General features: G+C 47.8%; 2 protein-coding genes across 5 annotated transcripts in view; one reads left to right on the top strand and one right to left on the bottom strand.

Moving 5' to 3' along the window:
* SPG11 (SPG11 vesicle trafficking associated, spatacsin) overlaps positions 1-20,066 on the bottom strand; it is a 29,514-nt gene extending 9,448 nt beyond the window's left edge. For 2 of the 3 annotated variants that reach the window (XM_039361973.1, XM_039361974.1), the window contains exons 1-29: positions 19,831-20,066; positions 19,442-19,623; positions 18,675-18,902; positions 18,010-18,205; positions 17,131-17,247; positions 16,565-17,007; positions 16,231-16,376; positions 15,081-15,213; positions 13,893-14,048; positions 12,361-12,536; positions 11,229-11,405; positions 10,603-10,674; positions 10,149-10,276; positions 9,733-9,905; positions 8,479-8,677; positions 8,176-8,379; positions 7,128-7,234; positions 6,645-6,790; positions 6,260-6,412; positions 5,751-5,817; positions 5,433-5,598; positions 4,680-4,885; positions 3,943-4,051; positions 3,077-3,236; positions 2,485-2,718; positions 2,105-2,305; positions 1,613-1,720; positions 736-898; positions 147-361 (exon numbers count right to left, since the gene is read on the bottom strand). In XM_039361973.1, the coding sequence (XP_039217907.1) occupies positions 147-361; positions 736-898; positions 1,613-1,720; positions 2,105-2,305; positions 2,485-2,718; positions 3,077-3,236; positions 3,943-4,051; positions 4,680-4,885; positions 5,433-5,598; positions 5,751-5,817; positions 6,260-6,412; positions 6,645-6,790; positions 7,128-7,234; positions 8,176-8,379; positions 8,479-8,677; positions 9,733-9,905; positions 10,149-10,276; positions 10,603-10,674; positions 11,229-11,405; positions 12,361-12,536; positions 13,893-14,048; positions 15,081-15,213; positions 16,231-16,376; positions 16,565-17,007; positions 17,131-17,247; positions 18,010-18,205; positions 18,675-18,902; positions 19,442-19,623; positions 19,831-20,018 (4,953 nt within the window). In that variant the 5' untranslated portion in view covers positions 20,019-20,066. Of the gene's footprint in view, positions 1-146; positions 362-735; positions 899-1,612; positions 1,721-2,104; positions 2,306-2,484; positions 2,719-3,076; positions 3,237-3,942; positions 4,052-4,679; positions 4,886-5,432; positions 5,599-5,750; positions 5,818-6,259; positions 6,413-6,644; positions 6,791-7,127; positions 7,235-8,175; positions 8,380-8,478; positions 8,678-9,732; positions 9,906-10,148; positions 10,277-10,602; positions 10,675-11,228; positions 11,406-12,360; positions 12,537-13,892; positions 14,049-15,080; positions 15,214-16,230; positions 16,377-16,564; positions 17,008-17,130; positions 17,248-18,009; positions 18,206-18,674; positions 18,903-19,000; positions 19,129-19,441; positions 19,624-19,830 lie in introns of those variants that run through there. The other variant, XM_039361975.1, reaches the window with a different exon arrangement.
* Positions 20,067-20,119: 53 nt separating this feature from the next.
* CIAO2A (cytosolic iron-sulfur assembly component 2A) lies at positions 20,120-23,366 on the top strand. 2 transcript variants are annotated; one of them, XM_039362099.1, is made up of 5 exons: positions 20,120-20,356; positions 20,452-20,616; positions 21,444-21,493; positions 21,954-21,999; positions 22,834-23,366. In XM_039362099.1, the coding sequence occupies exons 1-5, from the start codon at positions 20,224-20,226 to the stop codon at positions 22,929-22,931; spliced, it is 492 nt and encodes a 163-aa protein (XP_039218033.1). In that variant the 5' UTR covers positions 20,120-20,223; the 3' UTR covers positions 22,932-23,366. The 2 variants fall into 2 exon arrangements, with proteins under 2 accessions (XP_039218033.1, XP_039218034.1); XM_039362100.1 differs by having other exon boundaries at positions 20,128-20,257.
* Positions 23,367-23,417: the final 51 nt, after the last annotated feature.

Below are 23,417 nucleotides of genomic sequence, written 5' to 3'. Positions count from 1 at the left end.
AGCAGATGCAGATCCGGACACAGAGCTGCACCAGATGTGAGGGAGGGGAAAGCAGCCTCCCACAGCTGACAGGGATGACATTAATTTTGCAGCAGGTGAAACGCCATCAACGGGAATAAAATGAAAAAGGCTCGACTCCGGTGTACCTCCTGAATAACCACGTTGTCTACAGGCAGTGCTGCCAGTTCTGCTACGTTGCGAGCCACAGAAAAAGAGCTGCTCTCCTGCAGCTGCTCCAGAATCCTTTGGCACTCCTCCTGGAACCTCTCAAGGCTGTAATTGCTCAGCAGAGTCCGACTGACAGAGATGGGCGAATCCTTCAAGATGGCACTCAGGGCACTGAGCTTCTCCAGATCTGGCCCTGTACCCAAAAAGGAGAGGAGCAATAGCAACAGGATAGGGACAGCCTGTGACTGAACAACAAGAGAGACTTTGGGAATGGAGCCAAGGGGCTTTTCCTGAGTCCCTCCTCCCGCAACAGGGCTGCACAGCTGTGGCGCCCCAGTTGGGAGGGAGCCTTATGTCAAAACCAGAGAAGCCCTGCAGCTAAATCAGCCGACAGAGCCCAACGAATCCAGCATCCTGTTCTCCAAAACGGTCACCAGCTGCCACAACAGGAAGTCCGTCCGCAGGCCATTTGCTGCCACCTGACATCTGTGAGGCTGCCCCGAGCCCCAAGCCCCCAGCCGTGTTGGCCAAGGGCAGCCCCAGAGAAGAGAAGGAAGATGTCCTTGCCTTGGAGAAGAGCAGTTCCTGCATCTGCAAGCAGTTCGAGGAGTTTTCTGAATTCGTACTCTGTTCTGCACTGGTGCAGCATCAGCTCGAGTAGGAAGGAGGCCTGCATCTCCAGCCAGGGCCCAGGGAGGACGGGCAGCCCCCTCTCACACTGAGCTTGAAGCTGCAGGAAGAACAGGTCACTGGGCAAGACTGTTTCAAAGCCTTTCCTCTTCGGCTCTGGTTCAAAATAAAACCGCTTGTATGAAAAGCTGCTCAAGCAGCAGCCATTTTGGTACCTGGAAACTCTGTGCACAGAGAAACGCTTCTCCTTCAGCTGGTTAGCTGAGCAATGCCTCTTCCTCGAGAAAGCCCCTTTACTGGACCAGCCTCTTCACCCTCAAAACGTACAACTTCCCCCACCATTGGTTCCTAAGTCAGGAGCGGAGTTTACCTTTCTCATTCACACCTGCTCTTCCCCCTATCTGGCCTACTGGCAAGCATAAGCGGGCCACACTCCTTTGCCTCCGTGTGGGACAAACACGATTCCAAAACAGCCCTTGCCTTGAATAGCCAGGTTTCTGCTTTGGCTTCAGGAGAGAGGAGGAAGTGGAGCAGATGGGCCTGCTGGTGAAGGTCAGAATGCTGACAAATCATGCAAGATGACAGCCAGTGGACAAACACGGGATGTCTCCACCGTTGAGACAACAGACATGAAAAGTGCTGCGTATCTTTGACCTCATCAACCGGAACGGAAAAGGAGCCAAGAAAGGGCCACCCTGGCAGGACCCACTGGAATTGGATCAGCTGGGGGCCGGCAGCATTCAGGACACGAAAAGGGGAATCTGCCTGTTCGGTTTGTAAAAAGCCTCAGGAAGCAAATTAAATTTCTGCTTACTTTTGAAAGACTGTCTTGAAATGCGAGTAGTTTGATCTTGGCTTGGCTGTAATTTTTGTAGTCCATGCACAAATCATACACTTCCAACATTATCAGCAAAGGAGAATCCTGAATACCAGAAGAGAAACAAACAATTGTCTGCCCAAATTCTACCCAGAGTGGGTTGCACATCTTTGGAAGGAAAAAAGATGAGTTTTCTGGGCAGCGGAGACCGGAGAGATGGAGGAGGCAGAATCCTTCTTCTCATCCGCTTCCGAGGGAGGAGCGAGCTCTCCTCTGCTGGATGTCTTCAGGCCGACTCTGGGTAGCCGTCTGGTAGGAGGAAGGCTTTCATCCAGATTCTTGCATGGAGCACGAATCTAGCCTCCCCCAAGTCTCCCCCCTCCCCAGCACTCCATGAAATGGGGTAATATCCGCCCCCCAGAGAGATGTGCTTTGGTGGCACCTGCCGGATCCCTCCAAGAGCCAGGAGAGCTACCCTGGTCAGCTTGCCTTCAGGAAGAGCTGGAAGCCATGAAGGAGGGTCCTGGCCTTCCCTCTCTTCAACAGCCACTGCCAGAGAAGGGCCAGGTCTGCAAGGCTCCACTCATGGGTTTCCACCATGCCTTCAATGTGCCCAATCACCTCACTAGTGGCAGGACTGTCCATGGACGTTATTATCCAAACACAGAGACAATGGAGAATGCTGGCATCCTGCCCGATGTGTGACCGTGAAGAAACGAAGAGAAGAAAAGCAGAGAGCGGATTCAATAAGTCAAAGTCCAAACTATCACAGCCAGCCTGTGCCCAACACGCAGCTCCTGCGCTATCCCAGAGTCACCTCCCACCCCTCACTGTCTCCCGAGGAGCGCTGACGCCCATCCTGGAGATACCTGGGAGCAAGCAGCGAGCACGCTCAGGATGGGCGCCTGGTGCTTCACAGAGGCAGCCAAGAGGTGTCGCCAAGGGCACGGCTGCTCCTGGCTCTGGAGCAGGACGTGGAACAGGTCCTGCGGCTTCTGCTCAAGCGCCTGCAAGTCACCCTCCTTCGGAGGCTGCAAATGGCCCAGGGCCAGCTCCAAATGCTCCCGCAGGGGCAGGGGGAAGTCCCAGAGGAGAGGGATCACCTGGGAAAGGGAGGGCAAGCAGCTCAGGAGGTCCATAAAGCTTGGGCCCAGAACCCACCGTGCCAAAGAAGGGAGCTGCAGCTCCTCCCAGGAGATGAATGAGGTGGGGGGAGGGATCCCTGGGACACCGAAGCCCCAGCTTGTAGAATTCAGGATCAGGAGAACCCTTGGAGAGTGGAAGACTGGGCAGTCACGAGTGGGCCTGCTTCTGCTCACCGCAACCCTTCTGCCCTTTCCCACCGCTTCTCTTTACAGAGCATTGTGACTTCGCTGTTCCGTGGTGTTGTAGTGCTCTTTTCTCTTGACAAGGAGCATCTTCCACCCAAACCTCCCAGCTCAGCATCCAGCAGCTTCCCACCTCCGCTGGCTGGTAGCCGTGCATTTGCGCTTCAGTCACAAACTGCAGCCATTCGTTCGAGCGCGCACAGGCCCTCAGGTACGACGTGCTCAGCTTGATATGGTGGAGCTGGCAAAACTGGATGACCAGGGACCAGTGCCGCCTCGCCTCGCCTGAAGTTCTGAAAGGAAGGAGCCTCTTCACACGCTTCTCCTCGCCTTCTCCTGCCCCCGCAGCAAGCCCTGCTGCTCTCACCCCATTAGGTAAAGGAAGAGACCTAGCAAGTGAGCCAAAGGGCATGGGGGAAGGCCCCACGTCTTATCACTGGAGTTATTACATAGCTTAGACCATGAACAAGGAGGAAGGGGGCGGCACACTTAGGCCAAACATGATTTCTTCTTTGATTGATTGACTCAAACTGTTAGCTGGCAGCTACAGCAACAAATACTCTTAGCAACAACTAACAAAAAAGCAAGTGGAGAAAATACTGGGGCATACTCTTCACTTAATCACCCCAACTGGGACGGGGACTGCCGCTGCTGAAGCAAAGTGGTTGTTGGGCAATGTCTCGCGGCTGCACTGCTCACTGGCGGCAGCTTCAGTCGCCTGAGCTGCGAATGGACTTCCAAACCCTTCAGGCGAGTCCTTCTAAGGAGCACCAGGCCCTCTGGCTTGAAGGCGAAGTCTCCGACGGATCCTCCCTCAGCCAACTCTGCGTCCATCCCGGGGAAGCCCAGTCCATCCTAACTGATGTTAATTATTACAATCTTTCGCCTTCAGAAAAATTAATGTGACAGCTCAGATTTTGGAATGAACTCCTAAGAGTCTTATATGAAATGGCAACTTGTCCTGACACCAACCCACACAATACTGAATCACAAACTCACTTGTTTATCTCTTGATGGTCAACCTTCTCCCAAACGGCTTCCTCTAAGCAGATGAGCAGGTCTTCGGCTGCAGTTCTCTCTCCATCAGCCAGCTCTCCTAGCTTCTCAACTGAAAACAGAACAGGCCAGGCATCCTGCTAAGGCACCCTCCGCCCAACGTGGCAGGCCGCCCCAAGAAGCCCTTGCTCCATAGGCTGGGACTGTAGGAATTTTATTTTCTTTATTTAGCATATGGTATCTACGGAGGTCATACAATCACTCATGTACAACACTAATAAGACACACTAGACGTACAAAAACAAACATAGGTTTAAATAAGGGTTATGGGAACAGCCAGAGCAACAGACTCCTCCCAGTCTGAGTGGGCTCCCCCCTCTCTCCCAGCCCTCCTCTTCAAATGAACGGGGGAGGGGCCCGCTGGGTCATTCACACAAGTGAGTTGCTTTGACCACAGAGCTTCCCCCCCGGCCTCCAGGGGCCACTGGTTTGCCCCCCCCCCAGACTCTGCCTTCATTCGGCAGACTTCTTTTTCATCGGGTAGGCATCTCCGTATCAGCAAGAATAATTCAAAGAGAAAGGCACAGAAAAATAGATTTTGCTTGAAACGTTTTCCATTTGCCACTCTGATAACCCCATGGACATGGACTTCTTACGCACAGCCTTTCTGCAAAATATGAGGCCAGGTACCCCAAGTGAGAGCAAAATTCGAAGGCTGGGACCGTATTTGGAAGCGTTACCCAAGGACTGCCGGATGGAGTGGTGCTGTGGCTCCTCTCTCCTGGACATGAAGCTCAGAATCACGTTGGCGGCTTTGGCTTCCACCCTGAGTTTCAGGCTCTGCAGGCCCAGCATCTCCAAGAAGCAGACAGAGGTGGCAGCCAGAGGAGGCGCATAGAAGACCGAGAGGGCCACGGCGTAGGCCTCCTTAGCCACCTGCTGAACCCTAGAAAAGGCACAATTTCACTCTCGGCACAAATTCCACCAACTTCGTTCCGACGAGGGGAGGACGGTTACAAGAGTCCCAGCACACAAGCCAGTTTCCCCTGGACTGAGAGGGTCCTCAGACCGGCCTCCTCAGCCTTCACCGCTCTGAGAACCGATGCTCACCCAGAGGGTATTTATGGCACCACCTAGGTCTACAGTACTCGCTACGTTCCCCTCTATTGTCGAGAGTCACAAGTATTTAAGTCAGGTGAATCGAATAAAGACAACAGTGGTGTGAGCACAGAGCAGGGCCTGGGAGATCCGGGTTCAAGTTTTCCCTCAGACCCAGCCTTCTCTCCCTGGGGGACTCTGGGACGGTCTGTCCTTCCCAGCCTAACCGACCCACCAAGGGACTGTTAGGAAGAAGAGCAGGCAGGAAGGTGTGCACCACACTCTTCTCCAGGAAGAAACACAGGATATGAATCAAACAGATAAACACTTGTAATAAAATAATTGTAATCGTGATTACTGTAATAGAGTCACACATGCTTCTTTTAACTACTTACAACTCCTTTGGGAGGTCACACTTCGATAGCTGCTGAGCTAAAAACGCCCCGAAAGCAAACGAGGGGCGCTCATGATGTAAGTAATAGGAAAAGTCGAGATGCTCTATTATAGCATGCTTGTTTACAAGAGCCGAGCGTGAAAAGTGAGGCAGGTCGCTGCAAATATCTGAAAAGAACAGAAAAGAGCAGAACTGCAATCGGAACAAAATAAAGCAGGACCTGCTATTTCTCTTCGCACCAGAAGAAAAATTCTTGATGCTAAAACAGGGCTTAACTACTATTATATTAGATTCTGACTGTACATGAAAGTTTACTTACCAGGAATGGCAAGCGTATTTGCTGACTGCCAGCCAAACAACTTGGTGGAGTCAAATGGAGCCAAGCGCTGAAACAGTAAAACATTCATTTCAGACAATATATCAGAACAGATAAAGTTCAGAGCTCATGTATGAACTGCTCAGGGAGACCTGTAACTTTTGCTCAGTTTGTGACTGACCTGTCCGCACATCAAATTTGGAGCCAGCCCAATTTGCCCGCATCTCCACAGCAATGCAAGAGCATGTGGAAGGGGCGTTTTCAAAGGTAGGGCTCTGGTGTGCAAAAGGGCCTCAATTCAAGGGTCTTCATCTACAGATTTTGGGTGCAGGGGGAAAACAACAATCTAAAAAGGACACCCTCCTGCCCTGGAGAGCCACCAGATTAGGCAACTGCAGGGTTGGGGAAGGACTCTGCTTCAGAGGCTGGGCAGCCCAGGGAAGTCCTGGGCCTGCCCAAACTAGATCTGTCCACCATGGTGTCCACCTGTTCCGGGTGGCATTGAATCCTACCTGAACAAGGTGATAGAGAGAAAGGTCGGGCGGTGGGATTCCATGAGGCGTGATCTGAGGGAAGAGGGCAGCTCTAAGCTTGGGGTAAGGAGCAAGTGCCATCCTGAAGAGTTGTGCATCCACCTTCTCTCTTCCGTCTCCCTTCTGAACAATCTGCAACAGAAGAAGCATCGAAATCCACTTGACAAATGATTTTCTGGCACTCCCTGTTCCAAGCTTTTGAGGCAGTCCAATGGCCAACCTCTCTGTTTCTCCAACGAGGGGCCAGGCCAACAAAGCCAGCCTGCGGTTGGGAGAGGGGATGCTGGGTGCGGTGGGCCTTCTTCAGGCTTTTAGCCCTTTGCAGAGGGGCTAGCCAGCTGCCAGCCTTCTGCACTTGGCATACCTGGTCAATCCCTCCCCTGGCGAACATGGTGGTAGCAAGGGCAAGAAGGGTCCGTCCCTCCAACAGCATGGTGCTCACACTGGCCTGGTTGCTGGGAATCAAGATCTGGGCATTTGCTAGGCTAGCCTGAAAAATCATGTGTGCATCTGAGGCAAGGGGAGAAGGAAAATAAAGGGAGCATTATCCAAAAGAAAATTTAAAACAGATTTAGCATAATCAACCGGGTTAACCGAAGTTGGTTTAAAATCCTTTAAGTACAGATACACAACTCTAATATGTATTTCCAAGGGTCCCATTCATTTCCCTCCCTCTCAAAGGTCTACTGAGAAGAACGGTGTGCAAATGAGTCCAACGGAGATAATTTTGGCCCATAAGGAGCAAAAAGTGTTACCAGGTCAAGCCAGGGACTGCAACTATCCCTGGAAAACCTGCCGTGCTTTTTGAAAAACATTTGTCCAAATCAGATGCAAAGACACCACTTACCTCCAGGATTGTTGGCAATATCCCGACATTGCACTAAAAATTCAAACCAAGGGTGTGCTTCACGTAGCTCTTTGTCGTTCAAAATGGGACAGGCTGATGAAAATAAACTGAAAATCAAGAACAACGTTTCATAGAATTACAAAGACAAAGCAAGCATTATCTCTTCTGCCCAGATATCAGCCCATCCAATTAACTTGGTTCAACAATTAGTTGCATGTGCAAAAACTGTCCTGCCTTGGAGGGCTGGAGGGGAATGGCCTTCTTGGGGAGGGGGTTGGCAATCGCCTGTTCCGACAATCCCACCAGCACAACTCTCTTGTTTCTCTAATTCACAGTTGTCAAGTGGAAAGCAAAATGTAAGGTCTCGCCTCAGCTAGTTCTCCCAAGAAAGCAGAACTTCTGAGATGGGCATTATCTCAAAAGGAACTTTCATTGAGAGACAGTGACAGCAAGAAAGCAAAGCCAGATCCAACTATTTCCCATGCGAAATGTTACACTAAAGCATCCCTGACAGACCAAACCCCAACAGCCAAAAGTCCGGTTTGATTTCATCCAATTCTCAGGTGCAAAGTTGTTATGGGAACCAGATTGATAAGCACAGTTCTCAGGCACCATTCTCCGGGTTTCGATTTCCTCTGAGCCTCTTGATCTCCTCCCCTCAGCGCAGAGATAAGACAGATGGCCCCGGGAACAGTCCTCCTTCCGCTGATGCCCTGTACCAGCCTCCCAACAACAGAATAGCAGAGCGTCTTCTTCCCCCCCCACACACAGAATGGCAGACCCGAACATAGAAAAAAAAGCCATATAACAAATGAGGGTCTGATACAAAATTTGTTTCTCCCACAAGGCATAATGGAGACCATTGCAGGAAAGAAAGACACCAGGGACAAAAGTGCTTGGTCAAGTTTGCAAGTAATATGCTTGGAATTGTTTTTAATGGCTGAGCAGCCTCTGAAGGGCCCCCTTCACAAAATCCGCTGCTCCCGTCACCGCTACCTACATCCTCTAAATGCCTCTGCAGAAATCGCCTACAGCCATGGCCGCCTACCGGTAATAATCCAGGTAGGAGTAGAGAATATGGTCCAGCCCCCGTTCTAAGCAATAAAGGATAAAGCATGCGTGAAGCTCTAGGCCGCCTGCAGAGACGTAGCCTAGGAGAGGATGCGGCTCCTGCATCAGGCCTCCGGTGCAGGCCACCCTTTGCAGCAGGCCTTCAAAGTCTTCGAGTTCTGCAGGCACAAAAGTCCCATTTCTGTCAAGAAAAAGCAGAGCAGAAACAGGAACCATTTCTGTTAAAACAGTAGTTGGAAAACTAGATGGAAATGGGCACTCACACGGACAAGGCGCCTACCTAGCTAGGATGTCCAAGACTTCATTTCGCAAGTAGTGGTTGCATAAGGTCCTCTGGCCAATGGCTTCTAGAGGGAGGGGCGGCCAGTTTGCAGGGCTGCCTTCAGGTCGGGATTCAGAAATCCATGAACTGATATTTACCCAATCGTGCCAAGACGACAAATACATCCAGAGGGACTCAGGATTACAGAACCTAAATTCTAATTTTTAAAGAAATTAATAGAGTTAAGTAGAAACATTTGGTGTACATGGAGGGTGGTTTTCCTCATGCCGGGCGCCTTCCAGATAAGAGCCTTCAAGACCCAGAATCCCATTGCAGACTATCCTCAAGCTGATATCCACGTGTCTGGAGGACGACGGTGGAGCTGCTGCTATTAGCGGGAAGGGCCCTGCCCAACTCCATCTCCCTGGCCTCACTATATGCCAGCTGCAGCTGAGTCAAAGCAGTTGGAGACCCCACCTACCCCCCCCCGCTCACTCTTCTCTTTCTGGTCAGACGCCCCCACCGCCTTGCTCCTGCTGCACTGCTCCTCCAAGAGATTTATTTTTATGGATTCTAAAAATGGGCTGATTCCATTCTTCATTATGCTTTCAACATGGCTACTCTCTAATTGTTGCTAGACCCACAAAGTGAAATAAATGCACTGAGAAGTCCAGTTGTATTTCTAAAATAAACTTGCAGAAGCCAAGCTTCTGAGAAGCTAAATTGCGTTTTTATGCATGTGAACATATGTGTTGATCTGAAACAATTTGGACAACTTCTTTTTCTTCATTCTTCCATTAAAACATCCACAATAATGATGTTTCTCCCTATGCAGGGGGCAACTTGACGGCTGCTTTAAGCTCCCTCTTAAATCCAGCTCCTAATGAGAAAATTCAGGTTGATTTCTGGGTGGGCTGCATCAGTTAAGGGAGTTGAGGTCTCCTTGCAAGTTACCCATCCTTGAAGGAACCGCTGTTTCCAAAAACAAAAGAGTCAGTTTGATCTAGTAGTTAAGGCTCCAGGCTAGGAGGCAGAGACTGTAGGTTCAAGTCCCTGACTCAGTCATGAAAGCCAGCTGGGTAACTTTGGGGCAGCCCCTCCCCCTCAGCCCAACCCACCACACAGGGTTGTTGTGGGAAAAATAGGACGAGGAAGGTGTGTTGGATAGGTTCGCCACCTTGAAGTATTTGAATAAACAATAAAGGCGGATAAAAATAAAAACAAGTAAATAAAAAGCCGCAAACCCACGCTCCCGTAATAACTAATACTTACCCCCTTCCTGAGCTCTCACAAGGAGGAGAACCCTTTCCCGTGTAGATGGAGACCACCACTCAGCCCAGTTTAGCATTACCCTGTGCTCCCCGTTATGAATTCTGTCTTGAGTGCAACTCAGAAAGGAATCCAAAGCAGCAACATTGAGACCATCTGGTTCTTTTCTCCAAGACCTAGAACCAATAATCAAGCATTTCCTTGAAACCAGTGAATTTATTCTTTCCAAAACCTCTTTCACGACCCTTCAGAGCCAAACCACAAAACGAGCCCATAGGCAATAGCAGAGATGCATCAAATTAACTCTGGCAAACAGCTCACCAATGAATGAAGACAGATACGTGTGTCCCAGGATAATGTTGCAAGATCCAGTCTGGGTCGGTCACTGGGACCAGACGTTCAGACTGAAGATGCATTACCTGCAACAAACTGCGTTCTTTTCCTTTCTCTGGAAGGTGCCTGAATAAATATTTTCCACCTCATGCACAAAGTCTATCATTTCCTTCTCTGTTTCAGGAAGAACATTTTCCTCTTGTAATGCACTCACCTACAGAGTCAAAACAAACTTTTCAGTTGTTTCTTTTCCATCCAATAGACACACACATTTTTCAGGTTTCCTTTAAATCGAATTTTGAACATGGCAAGGAACAAAGGGACAACATTGTAAGGGAAGTGCTGCCACTTGCATTAGATCAAAAAATGATGTCAGTGCAGCTGAATTTCTACTTCAGCTATTAAGACTGGAATCCATTTATTTAAATCTCATATCTGAAAACTGAGTAAAAATTAACAATCTGAGGAGGTTAGAATACATGGGGAAAAACACAATTAACTGAAATCATTTCACGGGCAAAGATTTTTACTTAAACTTACCAAGAAGTCCCTGACATGGTAATCTGCTGTATAGAAACATATTTTGTGCAGTTGCTGCTTCACACTGAGGCCCTGTCGAAAGGAAAAAGAAATTCTCCTACAGGAGTGTTTGCAAAAAACGTGCATAAGGAAAAGTCTTGGCACAGTTCTCTGCGCTGGCATGAAAGGACTCAATACCCTGGCTATGGCTTTTTAACTATGTGTTGTGAATAAACAGTGGGGTCAAGGATAGAAATGCCCCTGAGGGCTATGATCATCCTTTCCCATTTAAATCTTAGCCCAGAGCAACAATGGAGAAAGAATTCTGCTCAGTGTGTGAAGATACAAAATCTGTGAATGTGAAAATACTCTAGCAAAAGATGGACAGACTAACTATGAGGCTGAAAGACAAAGAAGATACGGACTATTATAAAATTTGGAATTTATTCTATTCTTGGTTAAAGAAAAGAATGATTAGGAAGTGAATATGTATTAGCTTAGCAAACACCAGACAACTTGTTTGATTGGAAAAATTAACATATGTTGATGGGAAAAAAATTAATAAAAAAGATTGTTGAAAAAAAAAAAAAGAAAATACTCTAGCAAACATTTTAGATGGCGCTCAGTGGAGTTGCAGTATTCCTCACCATGTTCCTTAAAAGTTTGGAAGCTTCACTGATGTCATTCTTCAGGAGGCTTTTGTAAGCCATCTCCAGGCCTATCTGGGTGAGCTGCCCGAGATCCTGGGCAGGATTGTGAGTCAAACGGAAAAAGGTTTGTGCCTCTGGCACTCTGTTGCTTAGAAGGGCTTCAGTAACTGCTTGCTGGAAAATAAAACGATGAGCAATTTCAAGAGCCACCTTAGGAGTTTTGTACTCTTTTTGAAAGGTTGAGGAGAGGAGAGGGAAGTGGGGAGGGGCTTAGAACAGAGGAATGCTGGATGAAAGCAGAGGGGCACAAACTCAGCTGAAGCTAAGTCTACCCTTACGACTTGAGAAGAGCTGACCAGGGCAATGTCTCCTGAGGCCTGGAGATGAGCAGCATTTCTGCTGAGTGACACGCTGGAGGGGGGAGCGTGTTCCAAAATGCCAGGGAGTCATTAGCTGACCAGACAGTGAAACTAAGCCCACGGAATAGAGCTTAGCAGACCTAAAAGTCTTCCTAAAAAGATGACAAGTCTGTATCTCATATTCAGCAGCCAAGCTACTCCACAGAAGCTACTGAACCAGCTGGATTAAAGAGAAGCCATAAACGGGCTTCTCCTTTATAAAACTGCTTCCATTTTAAAAAATATTTCAGCTAATGACCATGAAACATCATCTGACAGTAAACTCCATGAAGTGATTCAGCTTGGGGTAGAAAGCACTTCCCTTTGCCCCCTGCCCATCCATTTCAGAGGATGTCTGTGGAAGGAGGACGACTACCCAGCCTAAGAAGCCAGAGGCCTTCCTGTATTCTTTTCCAGCTTAACTCTCTTCTTTTACGAGACGATGCCTGATACAGATTTACCTTTCCAAATGACTTTAGCAAAAACCAAGATGTTTTCATAGCTCTAACGTCACTCTCTCACATACACAAAATGCTCTCTTGCTAAAATAATTACATCCCCACTTTGTTCCTTTGCACTGAAATCAATTCCTTTCAAGTGCTGGACTTAGGCAAAGCTCTGTACGTGGCTCCAATTTGCTATGCATATGTGTAGTAAGGAAATTATTTAATAAATTGAGATCATGTGTGAAATTCTGATATAGTCTGATATTCAAGCTATATTCTGCTTACCTCTGTATCAAATGCTTCCCAGTGTCTTTGGTCCATTTGGGCTAGGTTATCTTCAGAATCCCAGGGCTGGCTTACGACACCAGATGGCTTATGAGGGAACCTGATCATAAGTGTCCTGAGTTTAGTGATGTAGCTGGTTAAAATGTCAACACACTGGACCATGTTTTCATCCACCTCTGTGAAGAACACCAGGAAGACAATCAAATAACGCTACTGAAAAGGCTGCTTGGGGAGAATGGCAACTATAGAGGCTGCACACTTATCCACCGCAGAGCCACTACACCACTCCCTTTGAGAAGGATTTGGGCTGCTGGCAGCTGTAGGTCAGAAGGGACAGGATGCTGCTCCTTCGGTCCTTGTCCTGCTTCTTGGCTGGAAACAACCAGCAGCGAAGGAGTCACGTTAGCGCCATGGGAAGGGGCTGGGGCAGCAAGCTCTCCTCTTCAGAAGCCCTGAGGGCGTAGGTAGCCACTGTCCTGCTGCAGCTTCCCATTTGGGGGAAAGGGGATACAGGAAGTGATACATGGCTGGCTACAGATGGGTTTGAAAGAAACTAACCTGAATTCTTGTCTGTCTGGCTTCAGGCCTACTGTTAACGCTGAGGCAGCCTTATTGGTGCTGACTAAGGAGAGGGAAACCTGCCAGGACTGATTCTACTGAATTTCTCAGTAGCTTTCATCCCAGCAATCGTAAGATACTTATGGAACTCGGTACATTTAAGTAGTTCGTCCTTAAGGATTGCTACTCAAGGCAGTCAGAGGGCAATTTTGGGTTGCCTTTGAGGTTGGGGCTACGAAGTCCCCCAGAGCTCCATTCTCTCTCTTTTTCAGTATCAACATGAATATTCTGGAGGAAATCACTTCCAACCTAGCCAGACAGTTGCTGGATGCAGTAACTCTGGAAGCCAGAAATATTTACTTTTTTTAAATAGACTTTTAAAAATATTATTTTATTCAATTTTGTATAGACTTTATAGAGTAATTGCAGGTTTATAACACAGTTTTTCTGTATTGCTCTGAATTTTCTTTGGGAGAAAATCAACGATAGTAATAAGAAAAAAGGTATTTCCAAATAAACCAGGAACAAGTGGCCTTTCAAGTGGCTGGCACTATCAACTAATTTCACAGGAATCCATCCACAGGAATCTATTTTAAACAACTGAAATATAAAAACTTTTAATAAATTATACATGGCTGAAATCTGGGGAAATTATGATATCCTGCAAGATTTCAGCCAGACAATAAGTAAAATATTATGATAAATAAAAAGGGAGAGTTGGTGGTACTCCTTGACTTACAACCACAACCAAGCCCAAGAGTAAAGTATCTTTAGATGCTTTATAGACACTTAATACCCCCTGAGCAGGTGGGTATTAAGGCTGCCTGCACACTGCCCTGTTTCTTGCTTTCTTCCCTTAATGATTTAAGAAGCACAAAAATTGTAAATAAACCCATTCCGGAAATAGAAATTTTGTTGTCGATGGTGCAGAGAATACCAATTCAAGTCAAACAGATACATGATACCGACTCTACCTTCTCTGTGTGTAAAAATCTCACGGAGTTGTTTGTTGAGAAAAGATAAGGTGAGGTTCAACAGCTGCTCAGAGAAATGCTTGCTCTGGGTCTCCACATCATTTTCTTGAATTGCCTTACAAAGTAAATCCAACGCTGGCCTCAATTCCTCAACACCTGTAGGAAAAAAGAGTAAAACCAAGAAAAATGTGAACATCACGTTAAGAAATGCACACATTTACATTTGTCTTCAAAGTGATGTCAGAGTGATATACAGATAATCCTCGAATTATGACAGTTCACTTAGCGACTGTTTGAAGTTACATCACCGACACAGTCCCGAGGTTACGAATGCTGCAGCACCACGGCAGCCGCTCACACTTGCTTTGCCTGCTTCGGTGCTTCAGGCCTTGGGGGCATTCGCAGAGAACAGAGGCCTAAAGTACCACAAGATCAGGCGAGATCTCGTGCAACTGATCGCGCGTGATCTCCCACTCCTTTAGGCCTCTGTTCTCTGGGAATCGAGGCCTGGAGGAGATCTGCTGCAAAAGGCTTTGCAAGTGGAAGGCCGGCTGCAGTCCTTCAGGCCTTCCCTCCGTTTGCTGCTTCCTTGCCAAAGCCTGCAGGGAGATCGCGTTCTCCGGGCATCTTTGCAAAAAGCCTTTGCCAGCAACAAGGGAGCACGGGAGGGGCCGGTGCGTCCTTCCCAGGCTCCGTTTTCAGCGCAAGGGCCGGCACGGCAGAATCAGGGGGGAAGCAGTTTTGGGAAGCATGAGGTATCTCAGTGGGACGGGGGGGGGTGCCTTGGGTGGTCTGAAGCAGGTGGGCTGTTCCATCACTGCCCCCCCCCCCGGCCTTCCCCACCCTGAGGTACTTCGTGCACTTAACGGCCCGCCCATTCGGCTAACGAACATATGGGCAAAAGCTGGAAGTTTTCACGTTCACTTTACGTGATTCACTCCAACGAATCCTCGGGTTACGAATGTAATTGGCAGGCTCCATTACATTCATAACTCAAGGACCAGCTGTTACCAAAATTTATTCCTTTAAGCATTCTGAAAACCCATGGACCTGGGATTCACAGGTATCTGCCCTGAGCACCCTCTCTGCATTCAATGCAGTTCACTTTGCATTCAGTCAAGGGATGCTTCTTTTGCATTTACACTGCAATTTATAAAATATCAGTGTGAACATTCATAGTTTACTTACTCTTCAAGTAAAAATCTGACATAATATTTGCAGGCTGATCTTGCATAGAGCTTGCTTCAGACAGACTGAAAATGTTCTCTTTATTCTTTAGGAAAAAATCCACAGTGTCCAACTGTCGGTTCTCTAAACCAGCCTAAATATCAAAGATATAGTTTTTATATTATACAGAGATCCAACATCAATACTTTGACTCCTCTTAATTAGCACCTGGCCTGAGTGTCCAAGGGAACATCAAGGCATGGATTTTGCTTCTTACTTCCTAAGCTGTCTTCTCAGAGATCTGGCTGTCACAACATCGAGAAAAAACCTTTGTCCAATCACAGAGGAACTTTTTCTTGAGGAATACAGCGCTAGCATTCCTTCTCTGCTTACAAACCTCTTAGCATGAATATGATCTATGCTAAGTAATATATTTGTTCTGTATATAATATATTTGAGTACACCAAAATAAGTTCTGGATTATAGGCTAGTTACAGCTTACTTTTACATAGATTTGTAACTAACTAACTAGGAACCGAGGAAGTTAATATTTCTTTGCAATATACAGCAAAAGGATCAGTGATTTATGTAAGATTCAGGATTCTTTAAAGGTAATAAATGGATGACTCTATTGCAAATGGCAACACTTAAAAAAAACACAACAATCTTCACCATAGGAAGAATTGTGCTGGAATTAAGCAAATCATTCTCTTCTCTTGTCAGCGGAAGAACTTTTCTCTCCACTGGTTGAATACCAGAACCATTTAAAGTAGAGCAAAATGTGTGCGGAATCTATCTTTCTGCTCTAGAATGGATGGCCAAGGCCTCACAGCTTCATAGGCATCAGGGAAAAAGTCGGAATCCTCTAGAAAATCCTCAGCAATAGCAAGACGCTGCTACCCGTGGTGGAGCCATGGTGGTGCCGTGGTTAGAATGCAGCACTGCAGGCTACTTCTGCTGACAGCAGATGCCAGGAGTTCGACAGTTCAGTTGTTACCGGCTCAAGGTTGGCTCAGCCTTCCATCCTTCCGACATCAGTAGAATGAGGACCCAGATTGGGGGGGGGGCAATAGACTGCTTCTGTAAACTGCTTAGAGAGGGCTGTAAGTCTATAAGTCTAAGTGCTACCTCTAACCCTGGAAACGAGGATGCCCCAGGCTTCTTTCCTTACCTCTAAGGCATGTACCGGAATAGAACACCTTCCCCATCTATTGAGGCGGCAAAGGGAATCTACAGTGCTAGCGCTTCCATAGATGATCAGTCTGTTCAAGAATTCCTCTTGTGTAAAGCCAAACAGGAACAAGAAGAGGCCAGTCTCTAAGGATTATCACAAAAGAGAGGGGTTATTTCCATATTGCTCATTGTCTACAGAAAAGATGTTCTAGTGACTTGAACACAGCTTCCTCGGTCGTTTTTAGTAATGTCAAGAAGAGAAAACAATTTCAACTCTGAAATTATTTCTAGAGGGAAAATATTTATCTGCAATTAAATTCAAAGATGCTCACCTGAAAGGACAAGCCATAGTGGTTCCTCCCTGGTATATTCCACAAAAAAGGAGTTTTTCCCCACACAAGACTGTGTGATATCCTGGGTCACCAAATCCCACAGGACAAGAGTCAGTCCTTCACTTTCACTTGAGACAGCGAACAGCACGTGAAAACCTGTCACGTGTTTACAATCAAGATTCCCAGGCTCTTCTGGGTCACTTAAAAGTATATTCTTCCATCGCCTGTCTTTGGTGCTTTTATTATCTTTCCCTCTGGAGCTTGAAAGAACAAACGCAACCTCTTGAAAGAGGGACGCTGCAGAAGTGTCCCACGTCTTGGAGTTAAGAGGTTCCAAGGGTAGAAGATGCTGATACCAAGGCAACTCAACATCCATATCCAAATGTGGAAAATAATTATGTGTGTGTGTATCATTCAAAGGTAGTACGTGTGTCTTCCGGGATCTGGAAAAAAAGCGAAAGATCTTAACATTTTCAATGATGTATGAAATGAAGATGTCAGAATTACACTTTTCAATTAAACAATTATTCTTGTCACTATAAAAGCATCTTTAAAGGTCAACTGACCTGTCCGTCTGAAATAAAGGCTGCAAGGACTTCATGCTGAAACCTGAACTACTGAGGTCATCTTCATCCAGCCCCTCAAAGCTTTGCTGCTTGCAAAATAAATGGTCAGGATATTCTCTGGGAGGAGGAAAGGGGGTAATAGAAATAAGGCAAGTTTCCCTTTACTTTTCAAGCTTCAACAAGATTTAATCACTCATAAAACATCCAAACATAAAAACATCATCCAAATATTACAACGTACTGATGCAAAGAAGCAAAGGGTTGGAGAAGAATGATTCAACAGCAAATTTAGCTAATTTGGGTCACAGAAAAATGCCGTGGAATGTCCTGAACAGCTGAATATAACTATGATGGGTGCTACTTCAGGACTGCATGGGGGGAGGGTTCAAAGGGAAATCAGAGAACCCAGAGCCAAGTCTAAGAGTGATTAAGAAGTATGAAATATAAATGGGGGGGTGGATAGATAGACAGAAAGACAGACAGATCCCCTTACCAATATCTCTCGTTGGCCCACCAGCTCTAGCAGAGGGCATCCTTTCACACAAAGTGCCGCCTGCATCCCATGGGGTATTCGGATGGCCCCAGCCCTGTTAGCTTAAGGCACTGAAGACCTGGATGTTTCCCCAGGCATTTGGCCCAAGAGCTTAGATGAGTTCTGCTGATGATGATGTGGGGGAGGGGGATTGTGAATGTGGGTTACTGTTTTACCCTGAGACATGGGGAGTTATATGTGTGGTTTTCATGCTCTTAATCTTTATAAACTACTCAGAATCACTCAAGTGAGATGGGTGGCCATATAAATCATCTAAATAAACACATTTTATGCTGGAAATCAGGCAGCCTTTGGAAAATAGCCTTCCAACATTTCAGGTCACCTACCTGAAGTACAAGTTGAGGTCAACAGCAGCAACACAGCTAGAGCGGCTGACAACCACAGCCGTGCTGAGATCATATGATATACTTAGCTGCACAAGAGGAAATGGCATATCCTGGTTTCCCTCTTCTTGCCCCCGTGACTGATAGAGAGAAACACTGATATGGGCCAAATAGGCACCATCGATAGCACCAAATATATCTTTGTAAAAAGTTAAAGAAGTTCACAGGCTGTTGAAATAACAGGACAAAAATACCAACAAGAAACACACCCTTCAAAGAGCACGACTGTGTGTATGCCTGCTTCGGATTAAGCCTTACTGGGCAATGTCATCTTATTTTAGAGTAAATGTGCACAGAAAATCAAGTAAGCTATAAATTCAATAGAACGTGCTGCTGGGAAAATACTACCATTTGAGATATCCCTCATGGGATATACAGAGTCCTCATTCGCCCTTCTGTGTCCTCCTCACCCACCCTGCAAGAACCCTTGGATCAACAGGGCACGTTTTGCCTTTTTCACAATAAAGCTGGGAATTAACATGCTAAATCTCTATTAGGTAAAATGCATCAATTTCCACTCTTAGATTTCAGCGATACCCAACCCGGGATGTGGCCAAACAGACAGTTCTTGGAAGCTCGCCCAACACCAGCTTTATATTAAAGGATACGTATCCATCCGGTCTCATCCAGCAAGAAGATGATACCTCTGCAGAAAGTAACATTTACTGTCCTTTCCAAAGTTTGTGGGGGCAAATCGAGTCTAAAGCAGCTTTCCACCTCTTCCTCCAGTTCTCCTCCAGGAAAAATTAGGTGTACAATCATAAAGTTGTTGAGCAACAGTATAGCTCTGCTATTTTTAAATGACAGCACTTGCAAGGATGAAATAGATAGTAAGTCTGTAAAAGAGGACATAAAGAAGGTTTTGTTAATGTAGCCCTACACTAAAGTAGAATTAGCTCATCAGCTGCTAGAAGAAGCAGTATTTCCATCTTACCTGGATTCAGATTCAATGTATTCTCTCCTTATCACATTATCAACCACAAGTAGGAATATGGGGTGAACTAGGCAGAGGATATTATTACATAAAGATGACCCAGAGAAACAGGTTTGGATGAAAATCGGTGGGGCCTAATTCGTCATGTCCTGGGGCAGAATGGAGCCCTAAAGCCCATCTCCCAGTAGCTCCTATTCTCAGGAATGGCCGTTCTTAAGTGGCATCATCTGAAAACCAGAGCATTTTATTCCCAGAGTTCTCTCGCCATGGCACCAAAAGGCGCAGAAACACCAGCGGAGAGACGTTTCCCCATTGGAGCCATCAATCTCAGCTCTGCAGTTGCCAGACTGAGAGGCGTGAAAATAGCAGCTTCCCGAAACAGAATCTTACCGGGGGCCCCTTCCCGCCTCCCTCCCTCCGCCTCTGCCCGGGAAGACTCGCCTGCGTCCCGGGAGGCCGCCAGTGCCCGCAGCCGCTCTTCGGGGACGCCGCGCAAGAGGGTCGCATCCCACCGCCCGGACTCGGAAGCCGCCTCGTAGAGGAGCAGCGCCCGCGCCTCGGTGACAGCCAGCAGCCGCAGGCGGCCCCCCGCCGGCTCCTCCGCCTCCTCCGCCCACACGAAGCTGCAAGAGGTGCCGCCGGTCAGCCCCGCCGTTCGGCCCCCGACCGCCCCCCTCGGCGGCACCACCGGCGCCTCTCCGGGGCGCTCGCTGGGCCCCCCGCCCCGCCGGCCCGGGAAGCCCCTCCGGACGGGACTCTGCCTGGGCGCCGCGAGGGTGAAGCGGGGCCTGGGGGGACGCCCGCCCACCCTCTCCGCGGGCCGCGCTTACTCTTCCCAGGCGCCCGGCAACGAGACGCCGGGGAGCCGCGCCGAGGACAGCCCCGACAGGCGCAGCTCGGCCGGCCCGGCCACGGCCAGCGCTCCCCGCCCGCGGCTGAGCTTGGCCCGCAGCGGCCCGGCCGGGGGCTCCGCAGGCGGCGGCGGCGGCAGCAGCAGGACCCGCAGCGCCTCAGCCATCCCTGCTGCGAGACCGGGGCCCAGCTGAGACGACGCGCGAGGCCTGCCGGGCGCTGTAGTCCTGCGAGACTTCCGGCGCCGCGCGCCACTGCGCAGCCGCAGCCGCAGCCCCGCCCCTGCCGGAAGAGCGCGCGCCGAATCCCGCCGCGCATGGAGGCCTGGCTGCTGCCGGTGGGCGCCCTGCCGAGGAGGTCCCGGGGCGGCGATGCTGGCGCTGGCGCTGCTGTGGCGGGCGCTCGGTAGCGCGGGCTATGCGGACGCGGCGCCGAGGCGCGCGGGCGAGAGCGGGCGGGCCGCCGCCATGGCGCAGGCGCAGGAGCGGGCGCTGGAGGTCTACGGTGGGTGGGGGGGGCGGCGGGCCCGCGCGGGGGAGGGGGAGGGGCAGCGCCGGCGCTGCCCCCCCCGCTCAGCCCGGCCGTCTCCGCCCGCGCAGATCTCATCCGCACCATCCGCGACCCCGAGAAGCCGAACACGCTGGAGGAGCTGGAGGTGGTGAGCGAGAGCTGCGTGGAGGTGGTCGAGATCGGGCCGGGCGAGAGCCTGATCACCATCCGCTTCACGCCCACCGTGCCCCACTGCTCGCTGGCCACGCTCATCGGTAGGCTCGCCGCCCGCGCGCCCTGGCGACGCGGAGGGTCCCCCGGAAGGGCCTCGGCCGCCTCCACGGCCGCTCTGAGCAGAGGCGAAACCCGACCGGGAGGCCCCCGGTGCCCCCCCCCCAGGCTGGCCGCTGAGCCAATATTTGTTTTTATTGGGGGCTGCTGTGTAACTTTAACTTGGCAGAGTTAAATAAATACGTTAGACTTCTGGACTCAGATATGACAAGTGATGGTTAAAGCAAGAAGGACTTTATAAGCCTGCATTCAATCATGGTTCATCATGAAACTATAAGCCAATTTTTTTTGGGGGGTGCATCTCTTGGGGACACGCAAATCCTATTTTGGCTTTGTGCTGTCCTTGAAGCCATCCTTTCATTTTATTATCTAAGGGAAGATTTTTTGCCTCAGAATATCATAATTTTAATCAATAGGCAGCTTGCAAGCATCAAACATTTATAAACATCTATTTATACTGAAGCAGGGGCAAGACCCTCGCTGGGCGTAGCTGGCACAGGTGACTTCAAGAGAAGCTCTTACCTAAGTGAAAAGCCTTCCAATGTGTTGAAAACTGTTCCCTTTTCTTTGCCACCACAGAGAAAAAATGGACTTTGTACAGAGGCTTATCTTTTTTAAATGAAGGAAACCAGGTTCTCCCAAAATATTTGCTAAGCCAGGGCACTAAATATTTGCTAAGCCAGGGCACAGAATCAGACTTTCCCCTGTTTGGCTCTTGGTCAGTTGCTGTTCTGATAAAAAAATAATTGAGAGACAGAGGATGAGTCATATTTTTGAAAAGCAAACTGAAGTATTTTTCATGAAAATTTAGGACTCTGTTTGAGGATCAAACTTCAGCGATGTTTACCTTTCAAGCACAAGGTATGTCATTCGTGTTTTTCTCTTCATTGAACTGCGAGATAGGTTCTCCTGGAAGACTGTGGTAGCTGGCACTACTTGGGCTATAAGAATAACCCGGTGGCAATCCACAGCTTGTGTATCCTCATCCTGCGGGAGAGAGGCTGTTTGCAAGAAGGCAGAAATGGAGAGGCCTAAGGTGACCCTAGTCAGCCATCACCGATGCGCACATTATTTGAAGTTTGTATTAATTAGTTTTGAGTTCAAATTTGGTTTAAAGGCCTACAAAAAGGGAAGGAAACACTTGCATAATTGCCACACTCTTTCAGAAATACATGAAAAGGAAATCCCTTGTTTTTAAAGCAGAAATGTTGGGTGTAGGTTATTTATTCAGCATAGCTGAACGCGGGGGGGGGGGCGGCAATGTGCAGATTCTTAATGGAGCAAAAGGTGTTTCTAAGCTGACATTTTTCTGTCTCATTAGCTGGAAATCTACATATCAGAGGGGGCTCATTCTATTGAGGAAGACAGTAAGTATACCTTCAGGTTGCGGTTAGAGTGAAATATTTTTAAGGGGGAAAACGCTGTTTAAAACTGATCACCTTCATTTCCCCCCACAATGAAGACCCAGAGATGGGTTGAATTGAGTGTTCCATGCTTGGGAGTGGATAAGGGTGGGAGGGTAGACCCCGCTCTGCTGCACCAAATATTGTGTATAGGTCATTATTAAAAGAGAACTCCATTGTTAGAGGTTAGACCTTCATCACAGGGAACTTCCTAAAGTCATGCCCTCCAAGTTGTCCCTTAGAAGAAAATTTCCTGGGGGAGTAGTAAGGCAGATAGGATTTCCACTAGGTAGGAGCTGATGCGTCTAAGTGAAGCCCACCATGAGACATTGGTTTCGTACTGTTGCAAAATAAAGATTAAAAAGTTGCATATCTTTTCACCTTACTGTTGCATTATGCCGCTGCAAGTAGTAATTATGATGCTACCATAATTTTTCATTTAGAAGATTGATGGATAATACATCCTGAGAAAAATAAAAAAGCAGTTAAAGGTATGAAGATGGCACATAATCAGTGAAAAAAACCAGCCAGTCCCTCCTGAATCATTCCCTCTTAATCCCAAAGGTGCTTTACTTTGTTTTTACTTCTTGGATGAGAAGTGAAATGTCTTTAAGCGAAAACAAAGAAAGTCCAGTTGCCTTTTGAAAAAGCACCTTTGGGACAACCATGACCTGAATAACAGAGAATCTCCATAGACGTTTACTTTTAATATTATGACGTGGATTGTAGTTGCTTTGATGATAAATTTGCTTGGTTTCCAGTCAAAAGCTTCTTGAGAATTTTTCCATTGTGTTGCAGTCAACAAACAAATCAATGATAAAGAGAGAGTCGCAGCAGCAATGGAGAATCCCAGTTTGCGGGAGATTGTGGACCAGTGCGTGCTGGACCCCGACTGACTTGGAATATCTGCCTCCTTTGTATCAACTTCTTTATAACATTACCTTGAATTTAATACTGAAAATTATTTTTAAAGAATCATTTTGAAAGCATCCAATTAATTGCAAACAAGAGGAATGAGCAGACCAGATCAATCTCAGATGAACTGTATAGAATAAAAAGTTAATATTCTCTTAAAATTGGTATTTTTAAATATGAACAATTTTTATTGCCAGGTTATAAAAAAGAGATTGGACAACCAGTCTGGAATGGTAGGTCTTCTGCTCAAAGGGGTTTAGACTAGAGGATCTCCAAGGTCCCTTCCAATCCTTGTATGTTCTATGAATGTGTGTTGTAATTTTTGAAATCCAATTTCAGTTGATTTTTCCACTAATGGGGTATATATGAATAGCTATTCTGTTAAAGGTGAATAAAATAGAGAATTGTTGAAAAAATGTTTTTTGCTATCATTGCATTTCCCGTATAAAGGGGAAAGGATGTGTCAA

The sequence above is a fragment of the Crotalus tigris genome, unplaced genomic scaffold (assembly GCF_016545835.1).
Source record: "Crotalus tigris isolate CLP2741 ecotype Arizona unplaced genomic scaffold, ASM1654583v1 scf7180000019364.2947544272:3078424, whole genome shotgun sequence".
Lineage (NCBI taxonomy): Eukaryota > Metazoa > Chordata > Lepidosauria > Squamata > Viperidae > Crotalus > Crotalus tigris.
The sequence above is the reverse complement of the archived record's forward strand: the minus strand, read 5'-3'. Positions and strand labels throughout refer to the sequence as shown.

Excerpts from the sequence above, each read along its gene's own strand:
- CIAO2A (XM_039362099.1), top strand. The coding sequence starts at position 20,224 with ATGCTGGCGCTGGCGCTGCTGTGGCGGGCGCTCGGTAGCGCGGGCTAT. Across the intron at positions 20,357-20,451 it reads GCGGGCGCTGGAGGTCTACG|ATCTCATCCGCACCATCCGC; the intron begins GTGGGTGGGGGG and ends CCGCCCGCGCAG. Across the intron at positions 20,617-21,443 it reads CTCGCTGGCCACGCTCATCG|GACTCTGTTTGAGGATCAAA; the intron begins GTAGGCTCGCCG and ends ATGAAAATTTAG.